Below are 18903 nucleotides of genomic sequence, written 5' to 3' on the forward strand. Positions count from 1 at the left end.
GAAGGGAATGATGACCATATCCTGGTTGTGAGGAGAAGGGAGGGAATGGCCAGAGATGCCCAAGCCAGACTGAGGAAGTCTAGGAGGGAGCTTATGGCTTTGGCAGGGAAAGAGCAGTGGGTGCTAGCTCTGGAGGTGAGGTTACAGAAGGCCACCTACAGAATCCAGGACCTCCAGGCCAAGATCCGACAGGTGAGGCTGATGTTAGAACATGAGGCCCAGCAGGAGGCCAGTGAGGTGGGGGAGAGGAAGGCAGAGGAGCTGGGCCTCAAACCGAGTCTGGAGCTTGAGAGGAGGTTGAGGATGGAGAGGTACCATGGGAGGAAATTGCTGGGAGACCTGCTGATGGAGCTTGAGATTCACCCAGTTCTCATACGCTACGCTGATATGGTGAGCAGAGAAGTGAGACAGATTATTCACATTTTATCTTGCTAGTATCAAATAAAATACAATTGTATTTGTCACATGTGCCAAATTGAAGCAGTGACTTTACCGTGAAATGCTTACTTACGAGCCCTTTCCCAACAATGCAGAGTTAAAAAGTAAGAAATAAAAAAAGGAAATAGTTATACAATAAAATAACAATAAGAATGCTATATACAGTATATGGTATCCATACAAGAGTAGCCTCAGAGTCATAATGAGGTGTCAACCTCTCAGGGAGTTGTCAGCCTCATGCTGTCCTAATATGGACACTGTAAGCTATGTTCCATGACTTTGAGGTGATGATCGGCGAGGACAGCAGGAGGAGACTCTACGGGCCATAGATGGCAGTAAGGGCTGCAGGTTCCCCCCTGAGGGTGCCCTTTCCAGCCTGCTAGCCTCAGCCTCTCCATCCAGTGCATCCAGCTCCTCTAGCCTGTTCTCCCTCAGATAGACATACAGCAAGAGGTTTTCATCTTGGAGTACCAGTTCAGGTCCGTCCCCTGCTCAGGCTCCCTGGGTGGAAGGAGTCCTTTATCCCTGGACCTCCAGATCGATACCCAACCCAACAAATGGATTGTTGCCTGGGGGATGCCTCCTGATGAATCCTGGACAAAGCTCCAGCCTCACATAAGGCCCATATTTGATTTAGTTTCTAAAGCTTGTCTTTTTTTTCATTCCACCTAATTTAGTCAATGAAGAACACACACACACACATATGCATGTACGATTGCATATTGTGTTTATTCCCGGTACAACATTTTTACAACTGAGACATTCTCTATGAATATTTAATTACAGTAGTGACTGTCCTTAACCCAATTTGGTCAATAACACAATACAAGAAAACAATGAATGTCCCATTAGAGCACAAACACACTTTTGTGTCCTCCCCTTATGGAAAAAACTCATGATTTCATATTTGAAATTTCACATGTGAAATCATTTGAAAACATGTTTTTGGTGAAAAGCATGAGGTGGCGCACCCCTAAAAAGTTAATAGAGGTGCTGACTAATGGCGAGTAAACTGTAGGCTATAAAAAGAGTCGCACACTCAAAGCTCAGAGTAAAACACCAAAGTTTCAGCATCCCTGTACCTTCTTCAGGGTAATATCATGAATGCTTGAATCAGGTTATGTAGACAAAGAGTGTAATACATTTTTATTTTAGCAGACAGTCTTATCCAGAGCAACTTACACTAGTGAGTGCACAAATGTTCATACTTTTTACAAAGTGGGCCCCTGTGGGAAACGAAGCCACAACCCTAGCGGTGTATACACCATGCTGCTCTACCCACTTGAGCCACATGATACACCAATGACCATAATGAGGGGTGTGTCATAGTAAGTAGGGTGATGAGGGATGAAAAAGTGAAACTGTTAATAAAAGACAATAATTTACAGAATGTTTATTATATTAGGCTATTCTTTTGATAATCATATTGCAACATGATTAGATATTGTACATCAAAATGCATTATTATTTAATTTCATATATCAATATATATATATATATATATATATATATATATATATATTGTAGCGACCCGCACAGACAGCTGTGTGTTATGTGTTATGCAGTTAGTTGTGTTGTACTTACCAGTACCCAGTGTTCGCGGGGTCCGACATGCCAATCAACCTGCTATCTGCCAATCACGGGAATGCCTGGAATGTTCTGATGCCGGGCATCCTGGTGGTTGGTGTAGTGGTGGGGAGGGGTTTGGCACGGGGTGGAGCATTGCAAGTTTAAGGCCATGTTTAGCCATTGTTCTCCCTCTTATGTCTGGTCTTCACAAGAGAAGGTTACGGTTGTTTTATACAGGTATCTTTCATTTATTTGGCATGGGCTACGGCCAAACAGTAGCCTGTGTGGAGTTGGGTTAATAAACCGTGAATTCGTAAAGTCAAGGCTCTTTCTGGACAATTGTTCCTTTATGATCTAGGCAGGTCATTACATTGGTGTCAGAAGTAAAAACGTAGATAAAAGTTAGCCAGCTAGCTAGCTGACTACCGTGGCTAGCTAACGAACATGAGAACATACATGAGAACAGGGGTTGAAAATGCTTAGAGGGAATCCGAAAGTGAAGGTGGAGGTAGGGGACAATTATGGCCAAGGAGGTGCGTGTGCATGGACATCAGAGGATCTGGCTGAGGAGATCAGGGCATCAGAGCACAGAGGCCGCTTGAGGGAGACCGCTAGAATGATGGCGGCTGAAGCAGGCATGAGTGCTCCGTTGACTGTGCTTTGAGTGGATTCTGGTGGGCAGACCGAAGGGGTGATGTCGATCCTGCGGGACAAGGAATCTGGGGCTCAGGTTGTAAACAAACATGCGGCACTCAGTTCCCGATTGCCTCCGTATCTGTTAAGAAGCACTGAGGAGGCACTTCGGACAGTGTGTACAGCCTGGGCTGCTGCGCTCAGAACTGAGTAATAGACGCAGGCAGCCTGGAGAGCCACTACAGGTGCTAGCTAATGACATTGAGAGCCTCTCTCAGCGGGCATATGCTCACATGCCCCCCTCTTTGCAGTGCGAGCTAGCACGGGACCAGTTCATCCAGGCGCTTTCTCCTACGGAGCTGCGCATACAGACCCAGCTGGCTCATCCTGAGTCATTGCAGATGGCTTTGGAGAGGGAGCTCATTTGGGCTGGGACTTCAGCTGGGACTTCGGTGGGGGTGCAGGGAGACAGACCCACTATGCGGGATGGGGGGCAGAGCAGCCCAGAGCCGGAAAAGCCTGCATGGGTGGCTGAAATGACTGAACTTATTCGTGCTGTGTCATTACAGGCGGCACAAAACACATGCCCTAGTCCCAGGGTTGCTGGGGGTGTGGCCAGTCAGGCCATCTGCGCCGGGATTACCCTATGTCCCCCAGAGCTCAGGGAAATGGCTTGGGGTCCGCATAGATGGGGCAGTGCGGACCCCTGGCTCTCTTTCCCAACCACCACCATCTTCAAGAGGAGCCCACCGACACGCACGGGGGAGCAAGGCTCCACGTCCCCCAGAAGCAGATGAGGGCATGCGGAGGGAGCCTGTCGTTGTGGTGGGCTGGAACTGTGTTGTTTTTTTTTGTCATGTTCCAGTCACTGTGGAGGGGGTGCCCTGCTCTGCACTGGTGGACACTGAGTCCACAGTAACCCTGGTGAGGCTGGATATTGTGCCAGGTTGGACTCAGTTTGAGCCCACAACTGTGCAGCTCCGCACAGTCACAGGTGAGCTGGCACCCATGAAAGGGAAGGGAATAATGACATGTGCATCATCCTGTGTGGGTGGCAGCTGTGCAGGACCCTAGTATTCAGGGGTTGGACTTTCTTAGGAGCACCTGCTGCCAGTTAGTCCTAAATGGGGTCACACTGAGCTTCCAGGGAGGGCCGGCAGTCAACATGGCCCCCCCCTAATGTCACATTCACACAACCCAACAAACCCGTGTGTCACCTACCGCTGTGTGTTACATTCCCCCAGCTACCTCCACGACACATCCCTCCGTGAGCCTGGGCCATGCCATTCGAGGTCCTGTGCTTCGGCCTGTGCAACGCTCAGGCTACTTTTGAGCATTTGATGGACAGGTTGCTGGATGGCATATACCTCAACAACATCCTGGCCCATGGCAGCTCCTTCCATTCAGCCCTTGGGAGCGCTATGGCGTGTGTTGGAGAGGGTGGCTGCCGCACACTGGTGCACAGGGCAGGGGCACACCACTCCAATGCCGACGCCATGTCCCCTCGGCCCTGTGCCTGCAGATGGCTGCTGCCACTGTGAGCGGAGAGAGTGCTGTGAGAGAGAGTTGTGTGTGGAGGAGGGGGTCTGTGCCACAGTGTGTTGGGCAAGAGGTTGCCACCTCTTCCCATGGAGGCCTCAGCTGCGCCTTCACCCACTGTAGCCCTGGCTGTAGGTCTGTGTCCCGTCCCTGCTGCTGCCCCCATTCAGCCACGTCAACAGTCTGCAGCTCACAGCAGACAGGCCTGCTTGCCCAACACACTGTGGCACAGACCCCCTCCTCCACACACAGCTCTCTCTCACAGCACTCTCTCCGCTCACAGTGGCGCTCTCACTCACTTTGAGAGACTGTGACTGGCTGATGGCGTGCTACAGCGGGCATGGAAGGAGTCAGCTATGGGAGAGGAGATGTTGCAGGTGGTGATCCCAAAAGCACTGCAGGAGGCTGTGTTCCAGAGCACAAAAACACTCTGCCGCCTCCGTCAGGGCTTTTACTGGGGGCAGCACAAGAGGGATGTGGAGGACTTTTACCACCGCTGTGACAACTGCACAGCGAGAAAGGGCCCTCCAAGCCACTCTCATGCTCAGCTCCAACAGTTTCCGTTTGGGGCTCCCATAGAGAGGGGGGGAGTGGATGTAGTTGGGCCATTCCCCACCACAGACAGTGGAAACCGCTGGGTGCTCACGGCCATGGACTATTTAATAAATGACCCGAGGCCTTTGCTCTGCCTGACCAGGAGGCAGAGACCATAGTCGATGCCCTGACAGCAGGGATGTTCAGCAGGTTTGGAGCTGTGGAGTCCCTCCACAGCAACCAAGGCAGAAACTTTGAGTCCTGTGTGTTCGTCACCATGTGTGAGAGGCTGGGTATGCACAAGACCCGCACTACTCCTCTCCATCCTCAAAGTTATGGCCTTGTGGAGCGCTTCAACAAAACGCTTGGACAGCAGCTGGCCATCGTCTCTGCCAAACCTCAGCATGACTGGGACAAGCACCTGCCTATGGTCCTCATGGCATGCCGCTCCACTGTCCAAGACTCCACCTCCTGCCCTCCTCATGCTGGGGAGAGAGATCCGCACCCCTGTCATTGAACTTGCCTGTGCACATTGGGGCTTGTCATGCTTAGTTAGATGACTCGGGGGTGGAAAGAATGTGGTAATGACAAAACGACCCTGACAGTAAGTACAGACGCAGTCGTTGGATATCTACAGGGGCTCCATAGCCTGTACTGGGACTTCTATAGCACTCTGTCTGAGTATATGCAATTACCCCTAGTTGTTTGTTTCACTGTCTAATGGTTAGGGTAAGCTATTCAGGTTATAAGCTTATTCTATACCTGTGCCTCTACACTGAGGTTATTACTGTAGAACCTCTTGGAAGTCTCTTCTGTCATGTGCGTTCCTAACTGTTCCTATAAAAGGCCTTTTCACACTGCATTGTTCTTAATGTGCTCTGTTTTTTGTCCTCAGATGGAAGGATTAAATAATATTATTTTGACAAATAAATTCATGCAGAACGCGTTACTGGCATCTCGAGCATATGTAAATTAAGTGAATGAGGCAATTATGTGATTGGACAGTGAGAATTCTAGGCGTTGTTCTTGTTTTACACTGGCTATTTTGGCACCAAGTTTCTGGGGCTAACCGCGAAAAGTCGGTGCTAACCATATCCCTTTACCCAGGGCTAAGGTGGCTCTTAGCCCTGGGCTAAGTGTAGTGTGAATGTGCCAAAAGAGTAACCACAGCCAAGACAGTATATCCATGGCAGACATGGTTCAAATGATGTTTTCTTTTGAAATAATTTACTTGATTGAGCTTGACTGGCACAATGGAACCAATGCACGGAACAGTCCCAAAAGTGTAGATCCTGCCCATCTGCACTCTAGGGAGACTCAATCAGACGCAAGTATTTGAAAGAAAACAAATGCTATTTGAACCCAGGTCTGATCCACAGTGGCCGCTGGGTGTTAGGGTAGGGAATGACAGACATGGTGACAAGAGAATGGATGGACAGACATACATTTCCTCACATGCCGGGCCCAGTGGAGGCCTCCCAGGCTGGTGGTCCCATGTCGCGGCACACAGAGGCATGACAGGCAAGGCTATTCTGTAAACCGGAAATTCCAGTGCTCATTCCAGGTCAGACGCAGGAAGGTTGTTTAAGTGTAGAAAAGAATGTCAACTGGAAAAGGTACACTAGTGTTCTCCCTCTCACCCGGTCGCCCAGTGTGCCATCCTGCAAAAATGTTGTGGCTATCCTCAGTCGTGATCAAAATTTAACCATACACTCATACCTGTCTACAAAGATATGATCAATTACTTAACTATAACAAATAGCGTAAACCCAGCCCTCAAATGATTATTTGAACCCTCAAATGATAATGTATCATTGGCTCGCAGCTAGAGTTCCCTTGCTTGCCACGTGAAAGCTAACGTTTACATGGGTAAATTACATTTAGTTTCATAGGTGTTTGAGAGATCTCATATATATCTCATATTATCAATCCCATGGTAGGGTGTGTAATTAATGGACTATCCAAACTAGCCTTTCAGCTTCCTCCTCTGCCCTCTACGAATCATTCCAGGTAGGCAACCCGCTGACCATATACTGTTGTCAAGGTTGTCGTAGGAAGGAGCGGACCAAAGTGCAGCGTGATTATCGTTCCACATTTTATTTTCACTGTGAAACTATGCAATACATATAAATAAACTGAATAACAAAACAAACCGTGACGCAGAGTTGAAACATACACAAACTCAAAAACAATCTCCCACAAACCCAGGTGGGAAAAACACCTACTTAAGTATGATTTCCAATTAGAGACAACGAGGACCAGCTGCCTCTAATTGGAGATCATCCCAAACAAAACCCAACATAGAAATACAAAACTAGAACATAACAACATAGAAAAACTAAACTAGAAACCCCCCCTGTCACGCCCTGACATACTCTACCATAAAAAATAACAGCTTTCTATGGTCAGGACATGACACTACCCCCCCCAAAGGTGCGGACTCCGAACGCACCAACACAAAAAAAAGGGAGGGTAAGGGAGGGTGACAAATGTTTATGGCGGCTCTGGTGCAGTACTCAGAACCTTCTCATCCCGCGGATCCTCCAGCAGAGGAGGCAGCTGCGGATCGGGGTGTAACCCTCACTCCGCCCGCTGATCCCTCCGCTTTGTGTCACCGGACTCTGGATCGTCGCCGAAGGATCCGGACCGTGGATCATCACCGGAGGTTCTGGACTGTGGACCGTGGATCATCACCGGAGGTTCTGGACTGCGGGCCGCTGCTGGAGGTTCTGGACTGCGGCCCGCCGCTGGAGACTCTGGACTGCGGGCCGTCGCTGAAGACCCTCACTGGAGGGTCCAGACTGCGGGCCGTCGCTGGAGGGTCCGGACTGCGGGCCGTTGCTGGAGGGTCTGGACTGCGGGCCGTCGCTGGAGGGTCCGGACTGCGGAACGTCACTGGAGGGTCCGGACTGCGGACCGTCTCAGGCGGTTCCGGGCTGTAGGCCGTCTCAGGAGGTTCCGGACCGGGGACCGTCGCTGCAGGCTCCATGCCATGGATCATCACTGCAGGCTCCGTGCCATGGATCACCACTGGAGGCTTTGTGCCATGGATCATCCCTACAGGCTCCAGGCCATGGATCATCCCTACAGGCTTCGTGCCATGGATCATCACTGGAGGCTTCGGACCATGGATCATCACTGGAGGCTTCTTACGTGGAGCCGGAACAGGTCTCACCGGACTTGGAAACATCGCTGGAGGCTCCAGACTGGGTGACGTTGCCGGAAGCTCTGGACTGGGAACTGTCGCCGGAAGCTCTGGACTGGGAAGACACACTGGAGGCCTGATGCATGGGGCTGGCACAGGTGGCGCCAGACTGATAACATGCACCTCAGGACGAGTGCGAGCAGCAGGAACAGGACACACCGGAAAGGGCAGGCGCACTAGAGACCTGATGCGTGGGGCTGGCAAAGGTGGCGCCAGACTGGTGACACGCACTTCACGGTAAGCACGAGGAGTTGGCTGAGGTCTCCAATCTGACTCTGCTAATGTCCCCGTGTGCCCCCCCAAAAAAATATTTTTGGGCTGCCTCTCGTGCTTCCCTTGTTGCCGTGCTCTCGCTGCCTCCACCTGTTCCCATGGGAGGCGCTTTTCTCCTGCCCCTAAATTCTCCAAAGCCCTGGATATACTCCTCCTTATCTCCTCAATAGTCCACTGGTCCATACCACGCTGCTTGGTCCTTTGGTGGTGGGAGATTCTGTCACGGTTGTCGTAGGAAGGAGCGGACCAAAGTGCAGCGTGATTATCGTTCCACATTTTATTTTCACTGTCAAACTATGCAATACATATAAATAAACTGAATAACAAAACAAACCGTGACGCAGAGATGAAACATACACAAACTCAAAAACAATCTCCCACAAACACAGGTGGGAAAAACACCTACTTAAGTATGATCTCCAATTAGAGACGAGGACCAGCTGCCTCTAATTGGAGATCATCCCAAACAAAACCCAACATAGAAATACAAAACTAGAACATAACATAGAAAACCCCCCTGTCACGCCCTGACCTACTCTACCATAGCAAATAACAGCTTTCTATGGTCAGGACGTGACAACTATACAGTATATATACAGTTGAAGTCGGAGGTTTACATACACTTAGGTTGGAGTCATTCAAACTCGTTTTTCAACCACTCCACAAATATCTTGTTAACAAACTATATTTTTGGCAAGTCGGTTAGGACATCTACTTTGTGCATGACACAAGTAATTTTTCCAACAATTGTTGTCAGACAGATTATTTCACTTGTAATTCACTGTATCACAATTCCAGTGGGTCAGAAGTTTACATACATTAAGTTGACAGTGCCTTTAAACAGCTTGGAAAATTCCAGAAAATTATGTCATGGCTTTAGAAGCTTCTGATAAGCTAATTGACATAATTTGAGTCAATTGGAGGTGTACTTGTGGATGTATTTCAAGGCCTACCTTCAAACTCAGTGCCTCTTTGCTTGACATCATGGGAAAATCAAAAGAAATCAGGCAAGACCTCAGAAAAAAATGTACACCTCCACAAGTCTGGTTTATCCTTGGGAGCAATTTCCAAATGCCTGAAGGTACCACGTTCATCTGTACAAACAATAGTATGCAAGTATTAACACCATGGGACCATGCAGCCATCATACCGCTCAGGATTGAGACGCGTTCTGTCTCCTAGAGATGAACGTACTTTGGTGCGAAAAGTGCAAATCAATCCCAGGACAACAGCAAAGGACCTTGTGAAGATGCTGGAGGAAACAGGTACAAAAGTATCTATATCCGCAGTAAAACGAGTCCTATATCGACATAACCTGAAAGGCCGCTCAGCAAGAAAGAAGCCACTGCTCCAAAACCACCATAAAAAAGCCAGACTACGGTTTGCAACTGCACATGGGGACAAAGATCGTACTTTTTGGAGAAATATCCTCTGGTCTGATGAAACAAAAATAGAACTGTTTGGTCATAATGACCATTGTTATGTTTGGAGGATAAAAGGGGAGGCTTGCAAGCCGAAGAACACCATCCCAACCATGAAGCATGGGGGGTGGCAGCATCATGTTGTGGGGGTGCTTTGCTGCAGGAGGGACTGGTGCACTTCACAAAATAGATGGCATCATGAGGAGGAAAATGATGTGGATATATTGAAGCAACATCTCAAGACATCAGTCAGGAAGTTAAAGCTTGGTCGCAAATGGGTCTTCCAAATGGACAATGACTCACTCACTCACTCACTCACTCAGTGAGTGTATGTAAACTTCTGACCCACTGGGAATGTGATGAAAGTAATAAAAGCTGAAAGAAGTCATTCTCTCTACTATTATTCTGACATTTCACATTCTTGAAATAAAGTGATGATCCTAACTGACCTAAGACAGGGAATTTTTACTACGATTAAATGTCAGGAATTGTGAAATTCTGAGTTGAAATGTACGTGTTTAAGGTGTATGTAATCTTCCGACTTCAACTGTACATGCTATAAAGTTAGAAGGCACCCACAAAGACAAATAAGCTTCATTAATATCTGCTAACGTAGGCCCCTGCAGGATATCTTCCTACAGTGGCTGTGCTATCTTTGGACCCCTTGGGTCAACAAACATTGCTCTCCGCGGTGGCCAAGAGACACAGATACCCTGTATGAGTTTACAGAAGCCTGCTTACTGGATAAGCACAACAACCCCTACTCGCTACCAATAAATCAATGGGACATATGGGGGAGATCCATTTCGGTCCTTGGGACAGCTTTAATTGAGTGTAAATGGAAATGCGAGAAATGGAGTGGTCATGTCAGAGACACCCAGCACACGATGTAATATTCCCTTGGAAAGTTATGTTTCTCTGCTCTGCTGCTTGTTGTTTAAACATACTCTCATGAAGAGCAAAAATGATCTTGACATTAGGACTGAATCGGATATATTAATGCTTAGGGTCCTTTTTCACTCGGGACAGCAGTGCAGCCAAAGATAATATATAAAATGTTCTAAGTAAAGATAATATCATTTGAAAGCACAAAGCAAGCTCTTGCTATAGTGGAAGCATGGCTATTCGAGCATATGCACATATTTATTCAAATATTGACATTTGATCATTTGTTCCTTCAATAATTTGTTAGCTATTGCACACTAAGGTTATGCAAGAGACAACTCACTACAAGCTACATGTAGTTAATTACCTGCCTTTTTGACATACAATATCAGAAACATGGCAGTTGATAGGACCCTGCAGATTGCACCACTGGGTCTCCCACTTGTTTACTATGCTAACACAGTTGACAGTTCCACTTTTGGGCCCAAAGTTTACATCCTTATCTATTCATGTTACTCATTATTAGACAGTACAGCTAGAGGTAGAATGGTGCTATATTACGGCTGCAGTTTGCTGCTGCTTACATTCCTTGCACTGCCGGGTCTATTGCTCGGGGACTTGGTATTCCATTGTCCGAGCTGTGCTGCGGAGCGCCAAGCTGCATGTCCTAAGCTTGCTACAACATGTACTGCGATAGTCAGGGAGCCCGGCTGTGGCTGCTGCCCAGTGTGTTCCCGGTTAGAAGGCGAATTCTGTGGCGTCTACACACCGAGGTGTTCCACAGGGCTGCGTTGTTATCCTACTGCAGATTCAGATTTGCCCTTGGAGCAGCTGGTTCAGGGATTAGGACGATGCTCACACAAAGTAGACCCGGTACCCATCCTCACTCAAGAGCATCAGGACAAGAGTGGTAAGTAACTAGACTGTCGCTAAGAGAAGGTTATCATTATTGTAGGGTAACAAGTATTCTGTGTTATACATGTCTTTAATCGGCCACAAAGGAGTCCACAATATTGAAGTGCATGGCATCTGCTGAATGTCATAGGCTGGTATACTGGAGATCTATTGCTTCTTTATATGTTTCCATTAGAAATCAGTACCCCAAGACGTCCCCTTATTAGGTGTAAATGGCAAAACATGTATTTAAAAATAACAATGGGTCATTATTGATTTCTGGGAATGAATGTTGACATCCGTGGTGTGTTTGGACTAACTGGTAGATCCAAATGCAAGTCATCTATTTTTGTCAAACTGCTAACCATGTTTGGCTGAACCTATTTCTCAGTTTTTTTAAACAAAAGTAAGTGCATGACAATTTTCCCACTGTTTTTAATGCCCAAAGCACAGGTCAAAGTGTAATGCTGCCGGCAGTAACTTGGTGCCATCTCACATACAGCATCCCCTTCACATCAGATTTCCATTTCATGAGCCAGTCAAGTGTAAAAGAGGCACTATCAGGTGCCAGGTGTCTTGTAAGCTTGGGGCTCTCTAAATTATCTTTAATTAGGTAGCATGTCAGCTCCCCCCTCCACCCTCCATCATGTGTTTGTTTGATAACTGTTGCTGTTATTGGCATGACATCACATCTTGGAAAAATGGGAAAAGCTGAACGAACTCATGTGCTTTCGTACCAAAATACACGCACAAAACTTCAGAGTACATACAGTACACTCTTGACTCATTGGATGAACTCATCATTTTCAAGGGATTCTGTGCTTGGGTGGATGTTTGAAGGTTTGTCCTCATCTGACTGAGCACACATTGCATAGGCTGGAACTGCATTCAATCTCTCAAAAAGATTCCCAGATTGGGAAGAGCTAATAGTGACTGTCTTAGGTAGGTCTGTTACAACTTTTTGCCTCTTTATTGTCTCCTTCTTCCTCTCTTACTCCTCCTTCTCTATGCTTTGTCTGTGAACTGAGATTGCCCTTGTAGCCCTGCAGGTAATGGTGTGCTCAGACCCCTACAGGTGGTTAATTACTGCATGTGAGTGAGTGAGTGAGTGAGTGAGTGAGTGAGTGAGTGAGTGAGCGAGCGAGCGAGTTTTTGCCAAATGCATATCCATTAAAACCTGTTGTGGATAGGGGGCAGTATTTTCACGGCCGGATAAAAAACGTACCCGATTTAATCTGGTTACTACTCTTGCCCAGAAACTAGAATATGCATATAATTACTCGATTTGGATAGAAAACACTCTAAAGTTTCTACAACTGTTTGAATGGTGTCTGTGAGTATAACAGAACACATATGGCAGGCAAAAACCTGAGAAGATTCCATACAGGAAGTGCCCTGTCTGACAATTTGTCGTCCTTCTGTAGCATCTCTATCGAAAATACAGCATCTGTGCTGTTACGTGACATTTCCTAAGGCTTCCATTGGCTCTCAGAAGGCGCCAGAAAGTGTAATGGGGTGTCTGCAGTCTCTGGGCGAAGTACAGCAGCTCTGTTTGTGAGTGGTCAGGCTGGGAACAGTGACACTGGAGATGCATGTCCACGAGACTACTCCATTTTTTTCTTTCAGCCTTTGAATGAATACAACGTCACCTGGTTGGAATTTTATCGCTATTTTACGAGAAAAATAGCATAAAAATTGATTTTAAACAACGTTTGACATGCTTCTAAGTACGGTAATGGAATATTTTGACATTTTTTTGTCACAAAATGCGCTCGCGCGTCACCCTTTGGATTGTGACCTGAACGCACAAACAAAACGGAGCTACTTGAATATAACTATGGATTATTTGGAACCAAAACAACATTTGTTGTTGAAGTAGAAGTCCTGGGAGTGCATTCTGATGAAGAACAGCAAAGGTAATCCAATTTTTCTTATAGTAAATCTGAGTTTGGTGAGGGCCAAACTTGGTGGGTGTCAAATTAGCTAGCCATAATGGCCGGGCTATGTACTCAGAATATTGCAAAATGTGCTTTCGCCGAAAAGCTGTTTTAAAATCTGACACCGCGATTGCATAAAGGAGTTCTGTATCTATAATTCTTAAAATAATTGTTATGTTTTTTGTCAACGTGAGCAATTTAGTAAATTCACCAGAAGTTTGCGGTGGGTATGCTAGTTCTGAACATCACATGCTAATGTAAAAAGCTGGTTTATGATATAAATATGAACTTGATTGAACAAAACATACAGGTATTGTATAACATAATGTCCTAGGAGTGTCATCTGATGAAGATCATCAAAGGTTAGTGCTGCATTTAGCTGTGGTTTTGGTTTTTGTGACATATATGCTTGCTTTGAAAATGGCTGTGTGATTATTTTTGGCAGGGTACTCTCCTGACATAATCTAATGTTTTGCTTTCGCTGTAAAGCCTTTTTGAAATCAGACAATGTGGTTAGATTAACGAGAGTCTTGTCTTTAAAATGGTGTAAAATAGTCATATATTTGAGAAATTGAAGTTATAGCATTTTTGAGGTATTTGTATTTCGCGCCACGCTCTACCATTGGATATTGGTGAGGCGTTCCGCTAGCAGAATGTCTGTCCTTAAAATAAAGTTAGCTAGAGATAAAAGGTAGCTAGCTAGCTACAGCTAACTAGCTACTCTCAAGATTGGGGGGAATGTTTTTGCTAGCACACAACACGTTTCTGATTCAGAACCATTCCTCACAGTCATGTAATTCGCTTAGATCAAATAATGACAAATACTTACAGGAGCTGAACCAAAAACAGAACTACTTCTCTGGTTAAAAATGTTCCATGTGGAATTGGTAGTAGTCGCAAACATCAATTGTAGTCCCAAAATGTACCAAAAAAAGTGTAAAGTTGGATAATTTATAATGTCAGTATTTTCCAAAATTGAGTTTTGCGAGATTTTTGGAATAAAGGATGTAAATGTTTTTCTCGTGTTGGATTTAGATTTCAGTCCTGCCCACATTCCCACTAATGTGGGACTACTGCCTGTTAGCACCCAAATCATCTGAGCACAGCTCCAGTTGTAGCAGCAGAATCAACCTATAGCAAACCCATTCCTTTACAGTCAGTAGAACTACCCAATGAGACAACGAACAAGACATAGCTACAATACATCATCATTATGTTGAAAGAACAAGACTTGTTCATTATCAAAGGCTTGTTTTGTTCCCCAACTCAAACATCCACACATTCGTGAGTCAACATTAGCATCCCAAACACAATTGTCATTCCTTTAGCCAATTTCATAGATAGCTCGGTGGTGCAGGATGTTTGGGGTTTGGGATAACTCAACTACGGTAAGTGAAGAGGAACAAACAACAATAACTGCCAGGGTACAATATATTGATCATAACACATACACATCACACCACACCCTCAAGATACGGATCTAGTTTTTCTTGAGGAGGAAAAAAACCCAGGTGAAATCAGTTCAGACCCCCATCAGGTTTACTACCACAAAGGCCAGATTTGAGTCGTTGGTGTTTATATGCGCAATTAGCCTGGGGACGATGTTAGGCACATCATTACTATTCCATGATGAGACGTTTGGGACTCTTTGTGTCTCTACTTGTGAGTTGTTGCTAGCTTTTTTTAGCATAAGTTAGACACATTGCAATTGACACAAAATCTATGGAGGTTGACTGATATGACACTTTTGACTGTAATTCCTTTTGGAATAAGTGCTAAGTCATCAAACACAAGACTAGACCTCATCCCTTTGGAAGCAGAGAACTTGAGTTGGAAGAAGAAGCAAACCATCATATTTTTGGGCTCCCTGCTTCGACAAAACTTACACAATTATTTGAATGTTTGCCAACTGAACTTGTTTGAAGAGGTTTAGCCTCAAGTGGAAGGAACCATCACAAGGTACGGCCATTATCTTGGCAGAAGAAAAAAGGTGTGATTTGCAACCTATTTACTACATTTTGAGCACAGTTATACTGTAAATGACAACCAATGTCCAAAATAACTGTACCATTTTAATTGACATTGTAAATACTGTATGTCACTAATTCAGACAGCTGTGAAAGCATGTTCAGTAGCATTCTCAAAGCCAAGGTTCACATAACTTTCTAACATGCAGTTGCTATGCTGCCAAGATGGGATCAACACTCGTGTTTCAAAGTGAAACTAACAAGCTGACTGTTGTTGGCTGAAACTTGTATAATTCTTCTGAAATGTAGAATTTCAATAGCTACTGCCACAAAGCATTCAATCTGTCCAGAACTCTGAACACTATACTCTCTACTGCTGTGGACATTTTAACCAGAGTGGACAGTAAGCCATTCCTGACATTTTTTAAAATAAAAATACATACATAAATAGATATGAATACCCCCTCTCTCATTCTCTCTCTCTCACTCGCTCTCTCTCAGTGACTGTACTCTGTTTGAATACCTTCGTCAAGTCATCGGGTTGCTCTCCCTCCTGGGAGTGGTTTACTGTCTTAGAGCTGCATTCCTCTGTTTGTGCCTCCCTAATTACAGATAAGAGTTAGTGGAGTGAGACACAGAGACAAACGCACAAACACACACACGCTCACACAGTGCCCCCAGGAGGTAGTTCACCTCCACTGAGAAGGCAGGCAGAAAGTCCTTACTCAGCAAGAAAACCAGGCTAAAAATGCTTCCATACTATTCGTGCTCGCTTCCCATGATAGGGAGTAATGTTCTGATCCGTAGTCAACAATTCTGCACCAGTGTTCTCTATAAGAGTATCAAAATTCAGCTAAGTTATAAACAGCGTTTCTGCTTTTCAAAACGGAGTGATTAGGAAATGAGTGTAACTATATCAGAATGTAGACGTTTTGTAATTCTGAGCCCTCCTGAAAATACCCCATATCCATTGTTGGGCCAATTCAGCCTGATTTTAGTGAACCGAGCGATGCTACAAAAGTGTAGTGTGAAAGACAGTGTAACTGGGACAGCATGGCACAGCTTGTGTTGTAATACAGATAACGCTTTGCCAAAGATTATAAAACTTCAGGTGGACCAAACAAAGATTAACAGTTGGGTACAACTTTATCCACCACCTCAATTGTTTTATTTTTTATCATTTTATATTTTTTAACAGATAGAAGGGAAACAGTGTAAAAGACAGGTGGGACCGGGATTCAATCTCTCTCAGCTAGTGGCTTCAGTGCCTTCATAAAGTTTGCATACCTCTTGACTTATTCCACATTTTGTTTTGTTACAGACTGAATTCAAAATTGATTAAATATATGCTTTTTCTCACCCATCTACACTCAGTACCACATAACGACAAAGTGAAAACAAATGTTTAGAAATGTTTTTGTGAATTTTGTGAAAATTAAATACAGAAATGTCTAATTTACATAAGTATTCACACCCCTGACTGTCACTTCCTGACCATAGAAAGCTTTTATTTTCTATGGTTGAGTAGGTCAGGGCGTGACAAGCAGTTTTGTCTAGTTTATTTATGTCTATGTAGGGTTCTAGTTTCTGTATTTCTATGTTGTTTTTGTTGTTGGGATGATCTCCAATTAGAGGCAGCTGGTCATCGTTGTCTCTAATTGGGGATCATATTTAAGTTGTTGTTTTCCCCACTAGGTTTTGTGGGAGATTGTTTTGAGTTAGTGTATGTTGCACCTCTTCGTCACGGTTTGTTGTTTTGTTCATTAGTTTATTTGTATGTCTTGCATAGTTTCACAGTTAAAATAAAATGTGGAACGATATACACGCTGCACCTTGGTCCCATTCTTCAGACAGCCGTGACACTGACTCGATACATGTTAGAATCTTTGTGGGTAAGTCTCTAAGAGCTTTGCACACATGGATTGTACTATATTTGCACATAACTCTTTAAAATTCTTTGAAGCTCTGTCAAGTTGGTTGTTGATCATTGCTAGACAGCCATTTTAAAGTCTTGCCATAGATTTTCAATGAATTTAAGTCAAAACCGTAACTAGACCACTTAGGAACATTCAGTGTCGTCTTTTATGGGCTCCTAACCAATTGTGCTATTTTGTTTGTTTTTTCACATTGTTTGTAACTCATTTTGTACATAATGTTGCTGCTACCGTCTCTTATGACCGAAAATAGATTTTGGACATCAGAACAGCGATTACTTACTTCGAACTAGACAAAGATTTTTTCTTTAATGAGTCCGACTCAAAGGATATACTGCTTTGTCAAGACAAGGCCCAAATCCCCGTCATCCGCGTGAAGAAAAGACGGAGAAAAAGGGGGAGGAGGGTGGGGTGCCTTGTAAGAATTTGGCGATGAGTAGGTAAACCACCAATACCCTCCGTATTAATTAAAGGTTAAATAAAATAAATAAATAAATAAAAATGTACCTAGAGAGTTTTCATCTATATTTCTCGTAGTTGTCTATTTACCACCACAAACCGATGCTGGCACTAAAACCGCACTCAACAAGCTGTATAAAGCCATGAGCAAAAACTAAATGCTCATCCAGTAGCTGGGGACTTTAATGCAGGGAAACATTAATCAGTTTTACCTAATTTCGACAAGCATATTACGTGTGCAACAAGACGGGGGAAAAAAATCTAGTCCACTTTTACTCCACACAGAGAGACATGTACAAAGCTCTCCCTCGCCATCCATTTGGCAAATCTGACCATAATTCTATCCTTCTGATTCCTGCTTACAAGCAAAAACTAAAGCAGGAAGTACCAGTCACTCGCTCAATACGGAAGTGGTCAAAGGACGCAGATGCTAAGCTACAGCACTGTTTCGCTAGCACAGACTGGAATATGTTCCAGGACTCATCTGATGGCATTGAGGAGAATACCACATCAGTCACCTTCTTCATCAATAAGTATATCGATTCCATTGTCCCAACAGTGACCGTACATAAAGTACATACCCCAACCAGAAGCCATGGATTTCAGTCAGCATCCGCACTGAGCTAAAAGCGCTTTCAAGGAGCGGGACACTAATCCGGACACTAATCCGGCATAGCAGGATTTCTGCTAGACGAACCATCAAACTTGCAAAGTGAACCATCAGACAGACACCGGCTCTGACGCTCGTCGGATATGGCAGGGCTCGAAAACTATTATGGACTACAAAGGGAAACCCAGCCAAGAGCTGCCCACTGACGCGAGCCTACCAGACGAGCTAAATGTCCTTTATGCTCGCTTCACTGAAGCTTGCATGAGAGCACCAGCTGTTCCGGACGACTGTGTGATCATGCTCTCCGTAGCCAATATGAGCAAGACCTTTAACCTCTCTGGGGTATGTGGGATGATAGCATCCCACTCGCCAACAGCCAGTGAAATAGCAGAGCGCCAAATTCAAAACAACAAATCTTATAATTCAAATTTTTCACACATACAAGTATTATACACCATTTTAAAGATAAACTTCTCGTTAATCCAACCACAGTGTCCGATTTCAAAGAGGCTTTACGGCAAAAGCATAGCATTAGATTATGTTAGGACAGCACCTAGACAAGAAAAACCACACAGCCATTTTCCATGTAAGGAGAGGCGTCATAA

At 45.0% G+C, this 18903-nt stretch overlaps 1 protein-coding gene across 3 annotated transcripts in view; it reads left to right on the forward strand.

The window, feature by feature from the left end:
• The first annotated feature begins 11000 nt into the window (after positions 1–11000).
• Positions 11001–18903, forward strand: part of LOC115155942 (insulin-like growth factor-binding protein 2-B) — a 32536-nt gene continuing 24633 nt past the window's right edge. The window contains exon 1 of one of the 3 annotated variants that reach the window (XM_029703049.1): positions 11001–11407. In XM_029703049.1, the coding sequence (XP_029558909.1) occupies positions 11044–11407 (364 nt within the window). In that variant the 5' untranslated portion in view covers positions 11001–11043. The remainder of the gene's footprint in view (positions 11408–18903) is intronic. The other 2 variants (XM_029703050.1, XM_029703051.1) reach the window with 2 other exon arrangements.

Source organism: Salmo trutta, chromosome 20 (assembly GCF_901001165.1).
Source record: "Salmo trutta chromosome 20, fSalTru1.1, whole genome shotgun sequence".
NCBI classification, from domain to species: domain Eukaryota; kingdom Metazoa; phylum Chordata; class Actinopteri; order Salmoniformes; family Salmonidae; genus Salmo; species Salmo trutta.